Source organism: Leucopleurus acutus (assembly GCF_964270905.1).
Source record: "Leucopleurus acutus genome assembly, chromosome: 1".
NCBI classification, from domain to species: Eukaryota; Metazoa; Chordata; class Mammalia; order Artiodactyla; family Delphinidae; genus Leucopleurus; species Leucopleurus acutus.
In genome coordinates, this window is record NC_139142.1 from 86,286,752 (window position 1) to 86,305,944 (window position 19,193).

At 40.4% G+C, this 19,193-nt stretch overlaps 1 protein-coding gene across 1 annotated transcript in view; it reads left to right on the forward strand.

Moving 5' to 3' along the window:
• Positions 1–19,193, forward strand: part of WDR76 (WD repeat domain 76) — a gene marked incomplete at its 5' end in the record, with an annotated part of 64,198 nt that overhangs the window by 20,852 nt on the left and 24,153 nt on the right. The window contains 3 exons of the mRNA XM_082850331.1: positions 16,552–16,678; positions 18,547–18,648; positions 18,749–18,792. Of these exons, the coding sequence (XP_082706457.1) occupies positions 16,552–16,678; positions 18,547–18,648; positions 18,749–18,792 (273 nt within the window). The remainder of the gene's footprint in view (positions 1–16,551; positions 16,679–18,546; positions 18,649–18,748; positions 18,793–19,193) is intronic.

Genomic DNA, 19,193 nt, shown 5'->3' on the forward strand with positions numbered 1-19,193 from the left:
ATTGGCAGGTGGATTCTCAACCACTGCGCTACCAGGGAAGTCCGACAGTATTGGTAAGGAGTGCTGAGAGAGGACATTCTTGCCTTGTACCTGATCTCAGTGGGAAAGCTTGGCATTTCTCACCACTAAATATTATGTTAGCTATAGGGTTTTTTGTAGATTTTATTTCGTTGAGGAAGTTCCCCTCTATTTTCAGTTTACTGAGAATTTTTATTCTGAATGGGTGCTGGGATTTCCCAAATGCTTTTCCTGCATTTATTGATAAGATCATGCAATTTTTTTTCTCAACCTGTTGATGGGTGGATTACATTAATTGATTTTTGTGTGTTGAGCTAGTGTTGCATACCTGGGATATATTCCAGTTGGTTGTGGTTTATAATACATTTTATACATTGTTGGATTCAATTTACTAATATTCTGTTGAGGTTTTTTGCATCTCGGCTCATGAGAGATATTGATCTATAGTTTTCTGTTCTTGTAATGTCTGTCTGGTTTTGATATTACAGTAATGTTAGCCTCATAGAATGAGTTAGGTAGTATTCCCTCTGCTTCTGTCCTCTGAAAAAGATTGTAGAGAATTGGTTTAATTTTTCCCTTCAATGTGTGGTAGAACTCACTAGTGCACCCGTATCAGCCTGATGCTTTCTGTTTTGGAAGGTTATTAATTACTAGTTCAATTTCTTTAATAAATACAGGCCTTTTCAAATTGTTTCTTGTATGAGTTTTGGCAAAGTGTATGTTTTAAGGAATTGGTCCATTTTATCTAGGTTTTCAAATATGTGGGCATTGAGTTGTTCATATTATTCCGTTATTACCTTTTTAATGTCCATAGGATCTGTAGTGAGTCCCCTCTTTTATTTTTTAAATTGGAGTATAATTGCTTTACAATGTTGTGTTAGTTTCTGCTGTACAACGAAGTGAATCAACTATATGTACACATATATTCCCTCCCTCTTGGACCTCCCTCCCACCCCCCACCTCCCCATCCCACCCATCTAGGTCATCACAGAGCATCAAGCTTAGTTCCCTATGCTATACATCAGGTTCCCACTAGCTATCTGTTTTACACATTGTAGTGTATATATGTCAATCCTAATCTCCCAGTTCATCCCACCCTCCCCCCCACCCCCGCCACATCCACATGTTCGTTCTCTACGTCTGCGTCACTATTCCTGCCCTGGAAATAGGTTCATCTGTAGCATTTTTCTATATTCCACATTTATGCATTAATATATGATATTTGTGTTTCTCTGACTTACTTCACTCTGTATGACAGACTCTAGGTCCATCCACATCTCTACAAATGACCCAATTTTGTTCCTTTTTATGGTTGAGTAATATTCCATTGTATATATGTACCACATCTTCTTTATCCACTCATCTGTCATTGGACATTTAGGTTGTTTTCATGTCTTGGCTGTTGTAAATAGTGCTGCAGTGAACATTGGGGTACATGTGTCATTTTGAATTATGGTTTTCTCAGGGTATATGCCCAGTAGGGGGATTGTTGGGTCATATGGTAGTTCTGTTTTTAGTTTTTTAAGGAAGCTCCATACTGTTCTCCATAGTGGCTGTATCAATTTACATTCTCACCAACAGTTCAAGAGGGTTCCCTTTTCTCTACACCCTCTCCAGCATTTATTGTTTGTAGATTTTTTGATGATGGCCGTTTTCACTGGTATGAGGTGATACCTCATTGTAGTTTTGATTTGCATTCCTCTAATGATTAGTGATGTTGATTATCTTTTCATGTGCCTCTTGGCCATCTGTATGTCTTCTTTGGAGAAATGTCTATTTAGGTCTTCTGCCCATTTTTGGATTGGGTTATTTGTTGTTTTGATATTGAGGTGCATGAGCTGCTTGTATATTTTGGAGATTAATCCTTTGTCAGTTGCTTCATTTGCAAATATTTTCTCCCATTCTGAGGGTTGTCTTTTCGTCTTGTTTATGGTTTCCTTTGCTGTGCAAAAGCTTTTAAGTTTAATTAGGTCCCTTTTTTTTTTTTTTTTTGTGGTATGCGGACCTCTCACTGCTGTGGCCTCTCCTGTTGCGGAGCACAGGCTCCAGACGCGCAGGCTCAGCAGCCATGGCTCACGGGCCCAGCCGCTCTGCGACATGTGGGATCCTCCCAGACTGGGGCATGAACCCGTGTCCCCTGCATTGGCAGGCGGACTCTCAACAACTGCGCCACTAGGGAACCCCCATTTGCTTATTTTTGATTTTATTTTCATTACTCTAGGAGGTGAGTCAAAAAGATCTTGCTGTGGTTTACGTCAGAGTGTTTTTCCTATGTTTTCCTCTAAGAGTTTTATAGTATCTGGTCTTACGGTTAGGTCTTTAATCCATTTAGAGTTTATTTTTGTGTATGGTGTTAGGAAGTGTTCTAATTTCATTCTTTTACATGTAGCTGTCCAGTTTTCCCAGCACCACTTATTGAAGAGGCTGTCTTTTCTCCATTATATAGTCTTGCCTCCTTTATCAAAAATAAGGTGACCATATGTGCGTGGGTTTATCTCTGAGCTTTCTATCCTGTTCCATTGATCTATATTTCTGTTTTTGTGCCAGTACCATACTGTCTTGATTACTGTAGGTTTGTAGTATAGTCTGACGTCTGGGAGTCTGATTCCTCCAGCTCCACTTTTCTTCCTCAAGATTGCTTTGGCTATTCAGGGTCTTCTGTGTGTCCATACAAATTTTAAGATTTTTTGTTCTAGTTCTGTGAAAAATGCCATTGGTAATTTGATAGGCATTGCATTGAATCTGTAGATTGCTTTGGGTAGAATAGTCATTTTCACAATATTGATTCTTCCAATCCAAGAGCATGGTATATCTCACCATCTCTATGTATAGTATTGCGTCATCTGCAAACAGTGACAGTTTTACTTCTTCTTTTCCGATTTGGATTCCTTTTATTTCTTTTTCTTCTCTGATTGCTGTGGCTAAAACTTTCAAAACTATGTTGAATAATAGTGGTGAGAGTGGGCAGTCTTGTCTGGTTCCTGATCTTAGTGGAAATGGTTTCAGTTTTTCACCATTGAGAACAATGTTGGCTGTGGGTTTGTCATATATGGCCTTTATTATGTTGAGGTAAGTTCCCTCTGTGCCTACATTCTGGAGGGTTTTTATCATAAATGAGTGCTGAATTTTGTTGAAAACTTTTTCTGCATCTCTTAAGATGATCATATGGTTGTTCTCCCTGAATTTGTTAGTATGGTTTATTACACTGATTGATTTGTGTATATTGAAGAATCCTTGCCTTCCGGGGATAAAACCCACTTGATCATGGTGTATGATTCTTTTTTTTTTAAATTAATTAATTAATTTTTGGCTGTGTTGGGTCTTCATTTTTGTGCGAGGGCTTTCTCTAGTTGTGGGAAGTGGGTGCCACTCTTCATCACGGTGTGCGGGCCTCTCACTGTCAAAGCCTCTCTTGTTGAGGAGCACACACTCCAGACTCACAGGCTCAGTAGTTTTGGCTCACGGGCCCAGTTGCTCCACAGCATGTGGGATCCTCCCAGACCAGGTCTCGAACCCGTGTCCCCTGCATTGGCAGGCAGATTCTCAACCACTGCACCACCAGGGAAGCCCTTGGTGTATGATTCTTTTAATGTGCTGTTGAATTCTGTTTGCTAGTATTTTTTTTTTTTGGAGGAGCAAAAATCAGACATATCAAGTGAAAAAACCAATATGTGTAATTTTCAAGATCCATTTTTCATTTATAGTTAAGAAACTATAGGACAAACTGTTTGCTAGTATTTTGTTAAGGATTTTTGCATCTATGTTCATCAGTGATATTGGCCTGTAGTTTTCTTTTTTTGTGTCATCCTTGTCTGGTTTTGGTATCAGGGTGATGGTTGCCTTGTAGAATGAGTTTGGAAGTGTTCCTCCCTCTGCTGTATTTTGGAAGAGTTTGAGAAGGATAGATGTTAGCTCTTCTCTAAATGTTTGGTAGAATTCGTCTGTGAAGCCATCTGGTCCTCGGCCTTTAGTTAGTTTGTTTGTTTATTTATTTATTTTTGGTTGTGTTTGGTCTTCGTTGCTGCGTGCGGGCTTTCTTTAGTTTTGGCGAGTAGGGGCTACTCTATGCTGCGGTGTGCGGGCTTCTCATTGCAGTGGATTCTCTTGTTGTGGAGCAAAGGCTCTAGGTGCGTGGGCTCCAGTAGTTGTGGCATGTGGGCTCAGTAGTTGTGGCTCATGTACTCTAGAGTACAGACTCAGTTGTGGTGCACGGGCTTAGCTGCTCTGCGGCATGTGGGATATTCCCGGACCAGGGCTTGAACCCATGTCCCCTGCATTGGCAGGCGGATTCTTAACCACTGCTCCACCAGTGAAGTCCCTCCTGGGCCTTTATTTGCTGGAAGATTTTTAATCACAGTTTCAATTTCAGTGCTTGTGATTCATCTGTTCATATTTTCTATTTCTTCCTGGTTCAGTCTCGGAAGGTTGTGCTTTTCTAAGAATTTGTCCATTTCTTCCAGGTTGTCCATTTTATTGGCATATCGTTGCTTATAGTAATCTCTCATGATCCTTTGTATTTCTTCAGTGTCAGTTGTTACTTCTCCTTTTTCATTTCTAATTCTGTTGATTTGAGTCTTCTCCCTTTTCTTCTTGATGTGTCTGGCTAATGGTTTTTCAATTTTGTTTATCTTCTCAAAGAACCAGCTTTTAGTTTTATTGATCTTTGCTATGGTTTACTTCATTTCTTTTTTATTTATTTCTGATCTGATCTTTATGATTTCTTTCCTTTTGCTAAATTTGGGTTTTTTTTTGTTCTTCTTACTCTAGTTGCTTTAGGTGTAAGTTTAGATTGTTTATTTGAGTTTTTTGTTGTTTCTTGAGGTGAGATTGAATTGCTGTAAAGTTCCCTACAGAAGTGCTTTTTTTGTGTCCCATAGGTTTTGGGTCATCATGTTTTCATTGTCATTTGTTACTGTGTATTCTTTTCTTTATTCTTTGATTTCTTTAGGATCTCTTGGTTATTTAGCAGTGCATTGTTTAGCCTCTATGTGTTTGTGGGTTTTTTTTTTTTGCTATACGCGGGCTTCTCACTGTTGTGGCCTCTCCCGTTGAGGAGCACAGGCTCCGGACGCACAGGCTCAGCGTCCATGGCTGACGGGCCCAGCTGCTCCGTGGCATGTGGGATCCTCCCGGACTGGGGCATGAACCCGTGTCCGCTGCATCGGCAGAGGGACTCTCAACCACTGCGCCACTAGGGAAGCCCCTGTTTGTGTTTTTTTATACTTTTTTTTCGTTTAATTGATTTCTAATCTTACAGCGTTGTGGTTGGAAATGATGTTTGATACGATTTTTATTTTCTTAAGTTTGTGAGGCTTGATTTGTGACCCAAGATGTGATCTATCCTGGAGAATGTTCGATGAGCACTTGAGAAGAAAGTGTAATCTGTTGTTTTTGGATGGAATGTCCTATAAATATCAATTAAGTCCATCTTGTTTAATGTATCATTTAAAGCTTATGTTTCCTTATTTATTTTCATTTTGTATGATCTTTCCATTGGTGAAAGTGGGGTGTTAAAGTCCCCTATTATGATTGTGTTACTGTCAATTTCCCCTTTTATGGCTGTTAGCATTTGCCTTATGTATTGAGGTGCTCCTATGTTGGGTGCATAAATAGTTACAAGTGTTATATCTTCTTCTTGGATTGATCCCTTGATCATTATGTAGTGTCCTTCTTTGTCTCTTGTAATAGTCTTTATTTTAAAGTCTGTCTGATATGAGAATTGTTACTCTAGCTTTCTTTTGATTTCCATTTACATGGAATATCTTTTTCCATCCCCTCACTTTCAGTCTGTATGTGTCCGTAGGTCTGAAGTGGGTTCTTGTAGACAGCATATGTTTGGGTCTTGTTTTTGTTTCCATTCAGCTAGTGTATGTCTTTTGTTTGGAGCATAATTATCCATATGTATGTTCCTATTACCATTTTTTAAATTGTTTTGTGTTTGTTATTTTAAGTCTTTTCCTCCTCTTGTGTTTCCTGTTGAGAGAAGTTCCTTTAGCATTTGTTGTAGAGCTGGTTTGGTGGTGCTGAATTCTCTTAGGTTTTGCTTGTTTGTAAAGGTTTTAATTTCTCCCTCGAATCTGAATGAGATCCTTGCTGGGTAGAGTAATCTTGGTTGTAGGTTCTTCCCTTTCATCATTTTAATTATACCATGCCACTCCCTTCTGGCTTGCAGAGTTTCTGCTGAAAGATCAGCTGTTAACCTTATGGGGATTCCCTTGTATGTTGTTGCTTTTCCCTTGCTGCTTTTAATATTTTTTCTTCGTATTTAATTTTTTGGGGGGGAATTTTTGAATTTTATTTTATTTTTTATACAGCAGGTTCTTATTAGTTTCTCAGTCCCCTTTTTTTTTTCTCTTCTTCTTCTGGGACCTGTATAATTCAAATGTTGGTGTGTTTAATGTTGTCCCAGAGGTCTCTGAGATTGTCCTCAATTCTTTTGATGTTTTTTCTCTTTATTCTGCTCTGCAGTAGTTATTTCCACTCTTTTATCTTCCAGGTCACCTATCCATTCTTCTGCCTCAGTTATTCTGCTATTGATTCCTTCCAGAGTTTTTTTTATTATATTTATTGTGGTGTTTTTCCTTGTTTGTTCGCTCTTTAGTTCTTCTAGTTCCTTGTTAAACATTTCTTGTAATTTCTCCATTCTATTTCCATTATTTTGGATCACCTTTATTATTATTACTCTGAATTCTTTTTCAGGTGGACTACCTGTTTCCTCTTCATTTGTTTTGTCTGGTGGGTTTTTACCTTGCTCCTTCATCTGCTTTGTATTTCTGTGCCTTCTCATTTTGGCTCAACTTACTGTTCGTGGTCTCCCTTTCACAGGCTGCAGGTTCATAGTTCCCATTATTTTTGGTATCTGTCCCCAGTGGGTAAGGTTGGTTCAGTGGGTTGTGTAGGCTTCCTGGTGGAGGGGACTGGTTCCTGTGTTCTGGTGGATGAGGCTGGATCTTGTCTTTCTGGTGGGCAGGACCACATCCGGTGGTGTGTTTTGGGGTGTCCGTGACCGTATTATTATTTTAGGCAGCCTCTCTGCTAATGGGTGGGGTTGTGTTCCTGTGTTGCTAGTTGTTTGGCATAGGGTGTCCAGCAGTGTAGCTTGCTGTTCATTGAGTGGAACTGGTTCTTAACGTTGAGATGGAGATCTGTGGGAGAGCTTTTGTTGTTTGATGTTACGTGGGGCTGGGAGGTCTTTGGTGGACCAGTGTCCTGAACTCCACTCTCCCACCTCAGAGGCTCAGGACTGACATCCGGCCAGAGCACCAAGACCCTGTCAGCCACATGGGTCAGAAGAAAAAGAATGAAAGAAAGGAAAAAAAAATAAAGTAAAATAAAGTTATTAAAATAGAAAAAAATTAAAAAATAAAAAGTAATAAAAAAAAGGAGAGAGAAAGAAGAGAGCAACCAAACCAAAAAACAAATCCACCAATGATAGCAAGCACTAAAAAGTATACTAAAAAACAAAATGGGGCTTCCCTGGTGGCGCAGTGGTTGAGAGTCCGCCTGCCGATGCAGGGGACATGGGTTCGTGCCCTGGTCTGGCAAGATCCCACATGCCGCGGAGCAGCTGGGCCCGTGAGCCATGGCTGCTGAGCCTGCGTGTCCAGAGCCTTGTGCTCCGCAACGGGAGAGGCCACAACAGTGAGAGGCCCATGTACCGCAACAAAACAAAACAAAACAAAAAACAAAACGGACAGTCAGAACCCTAGGACAAATGGCAAAAGCAAAGCTATACAGACAAAGTCACACAAAGAAGCATACACACACACACTCACAAAAAGAGAAAAAGGGAAAAAAATTATATAAAATGTAAAAAGGAAGAGGGCAACCAAATCAGTAAACAAATCTACCAGTTATAATAAGCTGTAAATACTAAACTAAGAGAAACATAAAACCAGAAACAAATGAGATAGTGAAAGCAAACCCCAAGTCTACAGTTGCTCCCATAGTCCACTGTGTCATTTTTGGGATGATTCGTTGTCATTTCACAGATACAGGGTACATCACGTTGACTATGAAGATTTAATCTGCTGCTCCTGAGGCTGCTGGGAGAAATTTCCCTTTCTCTTCTTTGTTCACACAGCTCCTGGGGTTCAGCTTTGGATTTGGCCCCATCTCTGCGTGTAGCTTACCTGAGGGCATCTCTTCTCCACCCAGACAGGACGGGTTAAAGGAGCGGCTGGTTAGGGGGCTCTGGCTCACTCAGACTGGGGGGAGGGAGTGGTACGGAATGCAGGGAGAGCCTGTGGTGGCAGAGGCCGGTGTGACGTTGCAACAGCGTGAGGCATGCCATGTGTTCTTCCATGGAAATTGTCCCTGGATCATGGGACCCTACAGTGGCGGGCTGCACAGGCTCCCAGGAGGGGAGGTATGGATAGTGACCTGTGTTTGCACACAGGCTTCCTGATGGCTGCAGCAGCAGCCTTAGCATTTCATGCCTGTCTCTGGTGTCCCTGCTGATAGCTGCGGCTCGCACCTGTCTCTGGAGCTTGTTTAGGCGGTGCTCTGAATCATCTCTCCTCGCGCATCCTGAAACAATGGTCTCTTGCCTTTTAGGCAGGTCCAGATTTTTTCCCAGACTCCCTTCCGGCTAGCTGTGGTGCACTATCCCCCTTCAGGCTGTGTTCACACAGCCAACCCTAGTTCTCTCCTTGGGATCTTAACTCTGAAGTCCGAGCCTCAGCTCCCAGCCCCCACCCACCCCGGTGTGTGAGCCGACAAGCCTCTCAGGCTGGTGAGTACTGTCGGCACCAATCCTCTGTGCAGGAATCTCTCTGCTTTGCCCTCTCCACCCCTGTTGCTCTGCTCTCCTCCGTGGCTCCGAAACTTCCACCCCCCAATCCCCACCAGTGAAGGGGCTTCCTAGTGTGTGGAAACTTTCCCTCCTTCACAGCTCCCTCCCAGAGGTACAGGTCCCATCCCTATTCTTTTGTCTTTGCTTTTCCTTTTTTCTTTTGCCCTACCCAGGTATGTGGGGAGTTTCTTGCCTTTTGGGAAGTCTGAGGTCTTCTGCCAGCATTCAGTATGTGTTCTGTAGGAATTGTTCCACATGTAGATGTAGTTTTGATGTATTTGTGGGGAGGAAGGTGATCTCCACGTCTTAACTCCTCCACCATCTTTCCTCATTTCTTTTTATTTTATTCTGCAGCAGTGATTTCCACCATTCTTTCTTCTAGCTTGCTCATTCTTTCTTCTGCCTCAGTTATTCTGTTGGTGCTTCCTTCTAGTGTTGTTTTTTTTTTTTCCTGTACCCGGGCCTCTCACTGTTGTGGCCTCTTCCGTTACGGAGCACAGGCTCCGGACACGCAGGCTCAGCGGCCGTGGCTCACGGACCTAGCCGCTCTGCGGCATGTGGTATCTTCCCAGACCGGGGCACGAACCCGTGTCCCCTGCAACGGCAGGCGGACTCTCAACCACTGCGCCACCAGGGAAGCCCCATTCTAGTGTATTTTTCATTTCAGTTATTGTATTGTCCATTTCTGTTTGTTTGTTGTTTAGTTCTTCTAGCTCTTCATTAAACATTTCTTGTATCTTCTGAATCTGTACCTCCATTCTTTTTCTGAGATCTTGGATCATCTACACTATCATTACTCTGAATTCTTTTTCAGGTAGATTGCCTTTCTTCACTTCATTTAATTGTTCTTCTGGGCTTTTATCATGTTCCTTAGTGTGGGATATGTTTCTCTGCTGTCTCATTTTGTCTAACTTCCTGTGATTGTGGTGTCCATTATGCAGGCTACAGGGTTGTATTTCTTCTTCCTTATTCTGCCTGCTCCCTGGTGGATGAGGCTGTCTAAGAGGCTTGTGCAGGCTTTCTGGTGGGAGGGACTGGTTACTGCCCACTGGGGTGTGGAGCTGAGTCTTGTCCCTCTGTTGGGCAGGGCTGGGTCATGCTGTGTGTTTAGTGGGCAGCTGTGTGGTCAGGAAGACTTTAAGTAGCCTGTCTGCTGATGGGTGGGGCTGTGTCCCACCTTGTTGGTTGTTTGGCCATGGGGTCCCAGTAATGGAAGCTTCAGGTTGTTGGGTGGGGCCAGGTCTTGGTGAGAAATTGGTGGCCTCCAGGAAGGCTCACACTGATGAGTACTCCCCAGAACTACTGCTGCCAGTGTCTTTGTCCCTGCAGTGAGCCACAGCCACCCCTGCCTCCAATGGAGACCCTCCATTATTGGCAGGTAGGTCTGGCACAGTCTCTTATGAGGTCACTGCTTTTTTCCCTGAGTCCTGGTGCACGTGAGACCTTGTGTGTGCCCTCCAAGAGTGGAATTTGTGTTTCCCCAGTCCTGTGGAATTCCTGTGATCAAACTGGCCTTCAAAACCAGGTTCTCTGGGGGCTTCTTCTCCCATTGCCAGAAACCCAGGCTGTAGATGCTGATGTGGGGTTCTCCCTCCTGTGGGAGAACTTCTGTGGTATAATTATTTTCCAGTTTGTTAGTCATCCACCTGGCAGATATGGGATTTGATTTTATTGTGATTGTGCCCCTTGTACCAGCTCCTTGTGGCTTCTTCTTTGTCTTTGGATGTAGGGTATCTTTTTGTAGCTTCCAGCGTGTTTTTGTTGATGGTTGTTCAGCAGTTAGTTGTGATTTTGGTGATTATGTAAGAAGAGGTGAGCTCAGTTCCTTCTACTGTGCCATCTTGTCTTTTTGTCTGGAAACTCCAGTCTTAGTGATACAGGTGTAATCTGGTCAGCAGCAACTCCATGAATCTGGGATTATATCTGAGTAAACTGGATGCTTGTTGGTCCTTTTAAGAAAGTGTCCCTGGAAAAGGTGTGAGTAGTAATCACAGAAGGTTCTCAAGAGCACCACTCACCTTGTGCTGTTTATTACAATGGATATGACTCAGGACCAGCCAGATGGGATAGATGCATCAGGCAAGGGAAATGGCACGGAGCTTCCATCTCTCTCTGAGAGCATCACTCTTCTAGCATCTCTCTGTGTTCACTGTCTCAGAAGTTCCTAATTTGCTTTTCCTTTGATGGATAACTTCCCAGGGTACAGAATTCTAGGTTGGGTTTTTCTTTTCTCTCAACACTTTAAATATTTTCACTCTCTCCTTGCCTGCATGGTTTCTGAGAAGATAGATTTAATTTCTATCTTTGTTCTCTGTAGGTAAAGTGGTTTTTCCTTCTGGCTCCTTTCAGGATTTTATCTTTGATTTTTCTGTAGTTTGGAAATGAATTGCCTAGTTGTAGGATTTCTTTGTTTGTTTTCATTTTTGTTTTTGCATTTATCTTGCTTGATGTTCTCTGAGCTTTCTAGATCTGTGGTTTGGTGTCTGACACTAATTTGGGGGAATTTTCAGTTATTATTTCAAATATTTCTTCTGTTACTTTTTTTCTTTCTTGTATTCCCATTATTTATATGTTATACTTTTTTGTTATTTACGTTCTTGGTTATTCTGTTCTGTTTTTTGTCTTTTTCTCCTTGCTTTTCAGTTTTAGAGATTCCTATTGAGATATCCCTAAGGTCGGAGATTCTTTCCTCAGCCATGTCCAGTCTATTACTGAGCCCATCAAAGGCATTCTTCATTTCTATTATAGTGTTTTTGATCTCTGGCATTTCTTTTTGGTTCTTTCTTAGTATTTACGTCCCTCTGTTGACATTGCTTATCTGTTCTTTCATGGTGTCTTTTTTATCGATTGGAGCCCTTAGCATGTTAATCACAGTTGTTTTAAATTTTTAGTGTGATAATTTCAACATTTCTGCCATGTCTGGTTTTGAAGCTTGCTCTGTTTCTTTAAATTGTGTTTTTTGCTTTTCAGTGTGTCTTGTAATTTTTTCTTGATAACTGGACATGATGTACCAAGAAAAAGTAACTGTTATAAATAGGTCTTTAGCAATGTGGTGGTGAGATGTTGGGGGAGGGGAGCATTCTGTAGTCTTGTTATTAGTTCTCAGTCTCTGACTGAACCTATATCTTTGGATTGTGAACTTCACAAGTGTTTTAGTTTTTTTCCTCTCTCCTTAGGTTGGACAAGATGGCAAGAGTGGGCTGCTGTTGGGTATTTCCCTTCCCCAGGTCAGTTAGCCTCTGACAATACCCTAGCAGGTTAGGCTCTGGTTAACTGATTTCTCCTGAGGGCAGAACAGAGTGCTGGCCTATTTCAACATTCTTCCTTTTCTCTTCCCCCTGCTAGAAGCATGAGGAGATTTTCTCTGATATTTACTTTGAGGGCCTGGTCAAGCTCCTGGATATAAATCTTACAAAATTGTGGGGGTGAGGCCCCCTTGAGGTTTCTTTTTTTTTTAAGATTTTATTTTTAGAGCAGTTTTAGTTTCACAGCAAAATTGAGAGTAAGTTACAGAGATTTCCATCCCCTGCCCGACACATGCATAGCTTCTCCCATTATCAGAATCACTCACCAGAGTGATACGTTTGTTACCAAGGATGAACCTACCTTGATACATCATAATCACCCCAGATCTGTAGTTTACCTTAGGGTTCACTCTTGGTGTTGTTCATTCTTTGGGTTTGTACAAATGTTTAATGACATATCTATCATTATAATGTACAGAGTATTTCACTGCCCTAAAATCCTCTGTGCTCTGCCTTTTCATCCCTTATCACCCTCACCCCTTGCAATCACTGATCTTTTTTGTCTCCATAGTTTTGCCTTTTCCTGAATGTCAGTCATGTATTTGGAATCATACAGTATGTAGTCTCATTCAGGTTGGCTGCTTTTTTTAGTACTATACATTTAAGGTTCCCCCATGTCTTTTCATGGCTTAATAGCTCATTTCTTTTTTAAAAAATATTTTTATTATGGATCTTTTTTTATTTAGATCATTTCAGCAAAAAGATTAAGGCTAAATTACAATGGAACTGCCATTGACTAAGTAATGTGAGAGATCTACTTTTCTCCAAATACCAGTCTTTTTACTTTTTTCGGAGTTCAGTCACCATAGGTCAAATTCTTTTGGAGATAAATGTCAGTTTTAATAATATATGATATCAGGCTTTAGTTCTGTTTACAGTGCTATAAATATCTTTGTGACAAAAGATTTAGAGGACTTTGAAATTGGCACATTACTTATAATATTTTAATACTATAAAAGTTAATATTGAATGTTAAATTTACCAAAGACTTCTGGAGGAGTCTTTGGTAAATTTAACCAGTATTTAACCAAGTATATAACAAGTATACTTGGTTTTGTTTTATACCTCATTGTTAAGCTAAAGTGGTAACATTTAAGTTAAAAGGAACTGGTTACAGTCTTTTTAAGGCCATGGGCCAGAGATCATTTCAAATTTTTGGTCTTCATATTAGGTTTCATAGCAGTACAGTTTAAGTGTAGTTGATTTACAATATTATATTATTTTCAGGTGTACAACATGGTGATTTAAAATTTTTATAGATTATACTCCATTTATAGTTACTATAAAATGATGGCTGTATTCCCTGTGCTATAAATATATCCTTGTAGCTTATTTATTTTGTACAAAGTGGTTTGTACCTCTGAACCTCCTACCCCTATCTTGCCCCTCCCCTCTTCCCTCTCCCACTGGTAACCACTAGTTTGTTCTCTATATCTGAGTCTGTTTCTGTTTTGTTATATTCATTCATTTGTTTTATGCTTTAGATTCCACATGTAGGTGATAACATACAGTATTTGTCTTTTTCTGTCTGATTTATTTCACTGAGCATAATAGCCTCCAGTTTCAGTCATGTTGTTGCAAATGGGAAAACTTCACTTTTTTATGGCTCTGTAGTATTACATTGTGTGTGTATATATATATATATATATATATATATATACATACCACATTTTCTTTATCCATTCATCTATTGATGAACTTTTAGGTTGCTTCCATATCTTGTCTATTATAAAAAATGCTGCTATGAACATTGGGGTGCGTGTATTTTTTTGGCTGCACTGGGTCTTTGTTGCTGCGTGCAGGCTTTCTCTAGTTGCAGTGAGCGAGGGCCACTCTTTGTTGCGGTGCGTGGGCTTCTTATTGCGGTGGCTTTTCCTGTTGCGGAGCATGGGCTCTAGGTACACGGGCTTTGGTAGTTGTAGCACACGAGCTCAGTAGTTGTGGCATGCGGGCCCTAGAGCACGCGGGCTTCAGCAGGTGTGGTGCATGGGCTCAATACTTGCGGTGCACGGGCTCTAGGGTTTATGGGCTTCAGTAGTTGTGTCGCGCAGGCTCAGTAGTTGTGGCTCATGAGCTCTAGAGCACAGGGTCAGTTGTTGTGGTGCACGGGCTTAGTTGCTCTGTGGCATGTGGGATCTTCCCGGACCAGGGCTCGAACCCGTGTCTCTTTCATTGGCAGGCAGATTCTTAACCACTGCACCACCAGGGAAGTCCTGCATGTGTCTTTTTGAACGAGTGTTTTTCTTTTCTTTGCATAAATTCCCAGGAGTGGAATTACTGGATAATATGGTAGTTCTATTTTTAGTCTTTTGAGGAACATTTGTACTGTTTTCCACAGTAGCTGCACAAATTTACATTCCCACCAACAGTGTACAGAGGTTACCTTTTCTCCATATCCTTGCCAACACTTGTTATTTGTGGTCTTTCTGATGATAGCCATTCTCACAGGTGTGAGGTGATATCTCAGTGTGGTTTTCATTTGTATTTCCCTGATGATCTAATCGTTTCATTTGTGCCTGTTGGCCATCTCTATGTCTTCTTTGGGTCCTCTACCCATTGTTTAATCAGATTTTTTTTTGTTTTTGATGTTGAGTTGTATGAGCTGTTTATATATTTTGGATATTAATCCGTTATTGGACATATCATTTGCACAAATCTTCTTCCCTTCAGTCAGTTGCCTTTTCATTTTGTTGATGGTTTCCTTTGTTTTGCAAAAGCTTTTAAGTTTGATTAGGTCCCATTTGTTTATTTTTTGCTTTTGTTGCTCTTGCCTGAGGAGACACATCCAAAAAATATTGCTAACAACGTCAAAGAGTGTAGTACCTGTGTTTTTTTCTAGGAGTTTTATGGTTTCAGGTCTTACATTAAAGCCTTTAATCCAATTTTTTTTTTTTTTTTTTGCGGTATGCAGGCCCCTCACTGCTGCGGCCCCTCCCGTTGCAGAGCACAGGCTCCGGATGCACAGGCTCAGCTGCCATAGGCTCACGGGCCCAGCCGCTCCGCGGCATGCGGGATCCCCCCAGACCGGGGCACGAACCCGCGTCCCCTGCATCGGCAGGCAGACCCCCAACCACTGCACCACCAGGGAAGCCCGCCTTTAATCCATTTTGAGTCTGTTTTTGTATATGGTGTAAGAAAATGTTCTAGTTCCATTCTTTTACATGTAGCTGTCTAGTTTTCCATGAAGTTTTTAACTCTCAGACTTGTGTACACTGAACCTCCAGCAATTGGTCAATTACAGTTCAGGCTTTCCTACCCTGCTGCTGGTTCCCATGATGGTTTCCATTTCTAAGTCTACTCCAATAAGCCATGACTTCTTGCATTTGCCTGTCTGTCTTTCCAATAGTAGACTCAGCAGTTTCTACTGTGCCCTCATTTCTCTTAAGGATCCTAGAAGAGTTGATTTTTCAGTCTCTTCAGCTTTTTACTTGATAGACAGTGCAGTGACTTTCAAGCTCTTTAAATTTGGAACTGGAAACTGGAAGTTCTGAACTACTTTTTTAAAATAAAAAAAATAATGCATAAAAAAGTAAGGTATGTGTATGATTTTTAAAAGTAAACTATATGGAAGGCAATGCAATGAAACATTTAAGTCTCTTTCCTATCCTGGATCTTAGTTCTCCAGGCCTTTTCCCTAGAGGAAACCACTGTTAATAGTTTCATGTGTATTCTTCCATAGGTAATCTCAGCAATTACAAATGTATGTGTATATATTTTGTAAAAAAGCAAATGGGGGGCTTCCCTGGTGGCGCAGTGGTTGAGAGTCTGCCTGCCAATGCAGGGGACGTGGGTTCGTGCCCCAGTCCAGGAAGATCCCACATGCCACGGAGCGGCTGGGCCCGTGAGCCATGGCCGCTGAGCCTGCGTGTCCGGAGCCTGTGCTCCGCAATGGGAGAGGCCACAGCAGTGAGAGGCCCGTGTACCACAAAAACAAAAACAAAAACAAAAAAACAAAACAAAACAAAAGCTAATGGAACCATATTCAACATGTGCTGGACCTTGTTTTTGCTTCTTGTATCTTAGAGTTCATGTCATATCAGCATACAAAAATCTATTTCTTTTTTTATGACTGCATAATATTGTGCTAGATATGTATGTCATAATTTATTTAATACCCCTCACTTCCCCATGATGAACATTTATGATGTTTCCAGGCTTTTAATTAAAATCAGTGTAGGGACTTCACTGGTGGTCCAGTGGTTAAGACTCCATGCTTCCATGGCAGGGGGCACAGGTTTGATCCTGGGTTGGGAAAGTTCCACATGCTGCGCAGTGTGGCGAAGAAAAAAAAAAAAATCAGTGTAGCCATGTATATACATCTTTGCAATGTGTGAATATATCTGTGAGATAGATTACTAGATGTTATCTCCTTGATATTAATAAATACATATAACTTTTATGAGTATAACATGATTTTTTCCCCCACTCCTTTAGAAAGAAGCCTAAGAAGAAAGAAAATGAGACTGGATGTAGAAGGTCAATGCGATTACTAAAAGTTGATCCTTCAGGAGTTTCATTACCAGCAACTCCAACCCAGCCAATATTAGTAGCAGATGAAAATGTAAGAAAGAGTGCAAATACAATATATTAACCAATAAAATACTCAAACATTTGAAGTGTTTGAAAGTAGAGTAAAAAGTCATTAAATTATGTTTAATTTGTGCATCATTAATTTAATACTTGGCTGTTGTATGGTTTAATGAGTAAGATTTCAAACTCATAAGAGACTGGCTTGGATTCTATATTTCTGCAGACTTACCCTGTGTGGGATTGTGGGTAAATTCCTTAGTCTTTCTGAGCCCCAGTTTCCCCCTTTTTTTTTTTTTTTTTGCGGTACGTGGGCCTCTCACTGTTGTGGCCTCTCCCATTGCTAAGCACAGGCTCCGGGTGCGCAGGCTCAGCGGCCATGGCTCACGGGCCTAGCCGCTCCGCAGCATGTGGGATCTTCCCGGACCGGGGCACGAACCCTTGTCACCTGCATTGGCAGGCAGACTCTCAACCACTGCACCACCAGGGAAGCCCTCCCCATTTTTAAAATGGCAACAATAGCAGAAACCTCTCAAAGAGGTGTTGTGAGGGATAAATGAAATAGTATCTATAAAGTTTCTTACATTTATATTAAGGACTTAGTAAGCAATAAATGGTAGTTATTAATATTATTAGTAATAAATAATGTATGTCAGTAGTGATGGGGTTCTCTTACTGTAGTTTAATTTTACGCTATCAGTGAGTGGAAAGAGTTTTATTTAGCAAATTTATTGTCTAAATAAGATTATGAGTATATTTTTTATTCAGGAGCACCTACTGGTTTTTTTTTTTTTATTGCACCTACTGTTTTTAATACTTTGTATGTAAGTGCTTAATTATAAATTGGAAGATTAGCCTGGTGCTTTGAGAGCTAATTGCAAATTAAGTTACTAGGGGAAGAGTAGCTTTCAAATTTTTTTGAAGCCTCCATCCATCCATGGTAAGAAATACATTTACATTGAACCCGTTCCACACACACACACACACACACACACACACACACACACACACACACACCTGAAACAAAACTTTTGTGAAATGATACTTATCCTTACTACATGTGATACACTTTTGTATTTCCTAGTCTGTTCTTTTCTCAGTCACTAAAACACACTGTTGGTTGTAATGTATTAAAATGATTTCATGACCTATGGGTTACAACCTGTGATTTAAAAAACACTGACATACAGTAAGAGAAAGACAAATATCATATGATATCACTTAATATGTGGAATCTAAAATATGGCACAAATGAACCTATCTACAAAACAGAAACTCACAGAAATAGAGAACAGACTTGTGGATGCCGGGTGAGGGGGGCAGTGGGGGAGGGAAGGACTGGGAGTTTGGGATTAGCAGATGTAAACTATTATATATAGGATGGGTAAACAAGGTCTTACTGTATAGCACAGGGAACTATATTCAGTATCCTGTGATAAACCATAATGGAAAAGAATATGAAAAAAGAATGTCTGTGTATAACTGAGTTACTTTGCTGTATAGCAGAGATGGACACAACATTGTATATCAACTATGCTTCAGTTAAAAAAATAAAAAATAAAAAACACATAGAGTAATAACTTTGAGGTATGAAATTGAACTGATCTGAATCAATTCCCAGGTACTGGCAGTGTAACTTTGGACAAATTAACTTCTCTAAGTTTCATTCCACTGTCTTTATAATGTGATATCTCATTCACTGGATTATTAAGGGGATTAAATGAGATAATACATGTTATTACTTTACAGGATACTTGGCATTCATTCATTGAACAACTGTTTTTGAATGCTAACTATGTGTCACCACTGTTGTTGGTATTGAAAGTAAAGTAGTAAGAAATCTTAAGCTTACATTCTAGGGCAGAGCGACAACCAACTTTTTTTTCTTATTTTTTATAACAGCCTTTGTTACCTCCTGGGCCTTTAGAAATGACTTCTGAAAATCGAGATGATAACAGTGAACTATTTAAAGGATTTCTGCAGACTTGGGCAGAAGTGAGCAAGGTGTCACTTGGGAGGGTAAGCCCAAGCTTTTAGAATCATCTGTTAAGCATATTTTAGTACATATATTAACTTAGTGCTTTGGTTTCTCCCATTGTTTCAGACAAGAAGTAAAAACACTGAGAAGGAGTTATCTAGCATTAAAAGGTGAGTTAAAATTCCTTGCCTTTGTTTTACATTTTCTGGGATCTTTATAACTTAAAGACTATACCATTACAGGAAATTTGAAAGAGGTGAGAAAAATTATCCATCGTATTTCTACCCTAACAACTGTTGTTTTTGTATATTTCCTTTCGTGTATCACCATATGCAATAAGCTTCATGAGTGCATGGATTTTGTCTCAATAACCAGAAAAGTGCATTTCACATAGTATATATTCATTCAGTGTTTAATAAATGAGTGATATCACATACATTTTTACTTTTTTATGTTCTAATATATGTACAGTTTTGCATTATGCTTTTCTATTAACATTGTGGCTGCATGTTACTAGAGTCTTTAAATTTATTGAATAATTGCATAATATTTGATTTAGCAGGTAGAATTT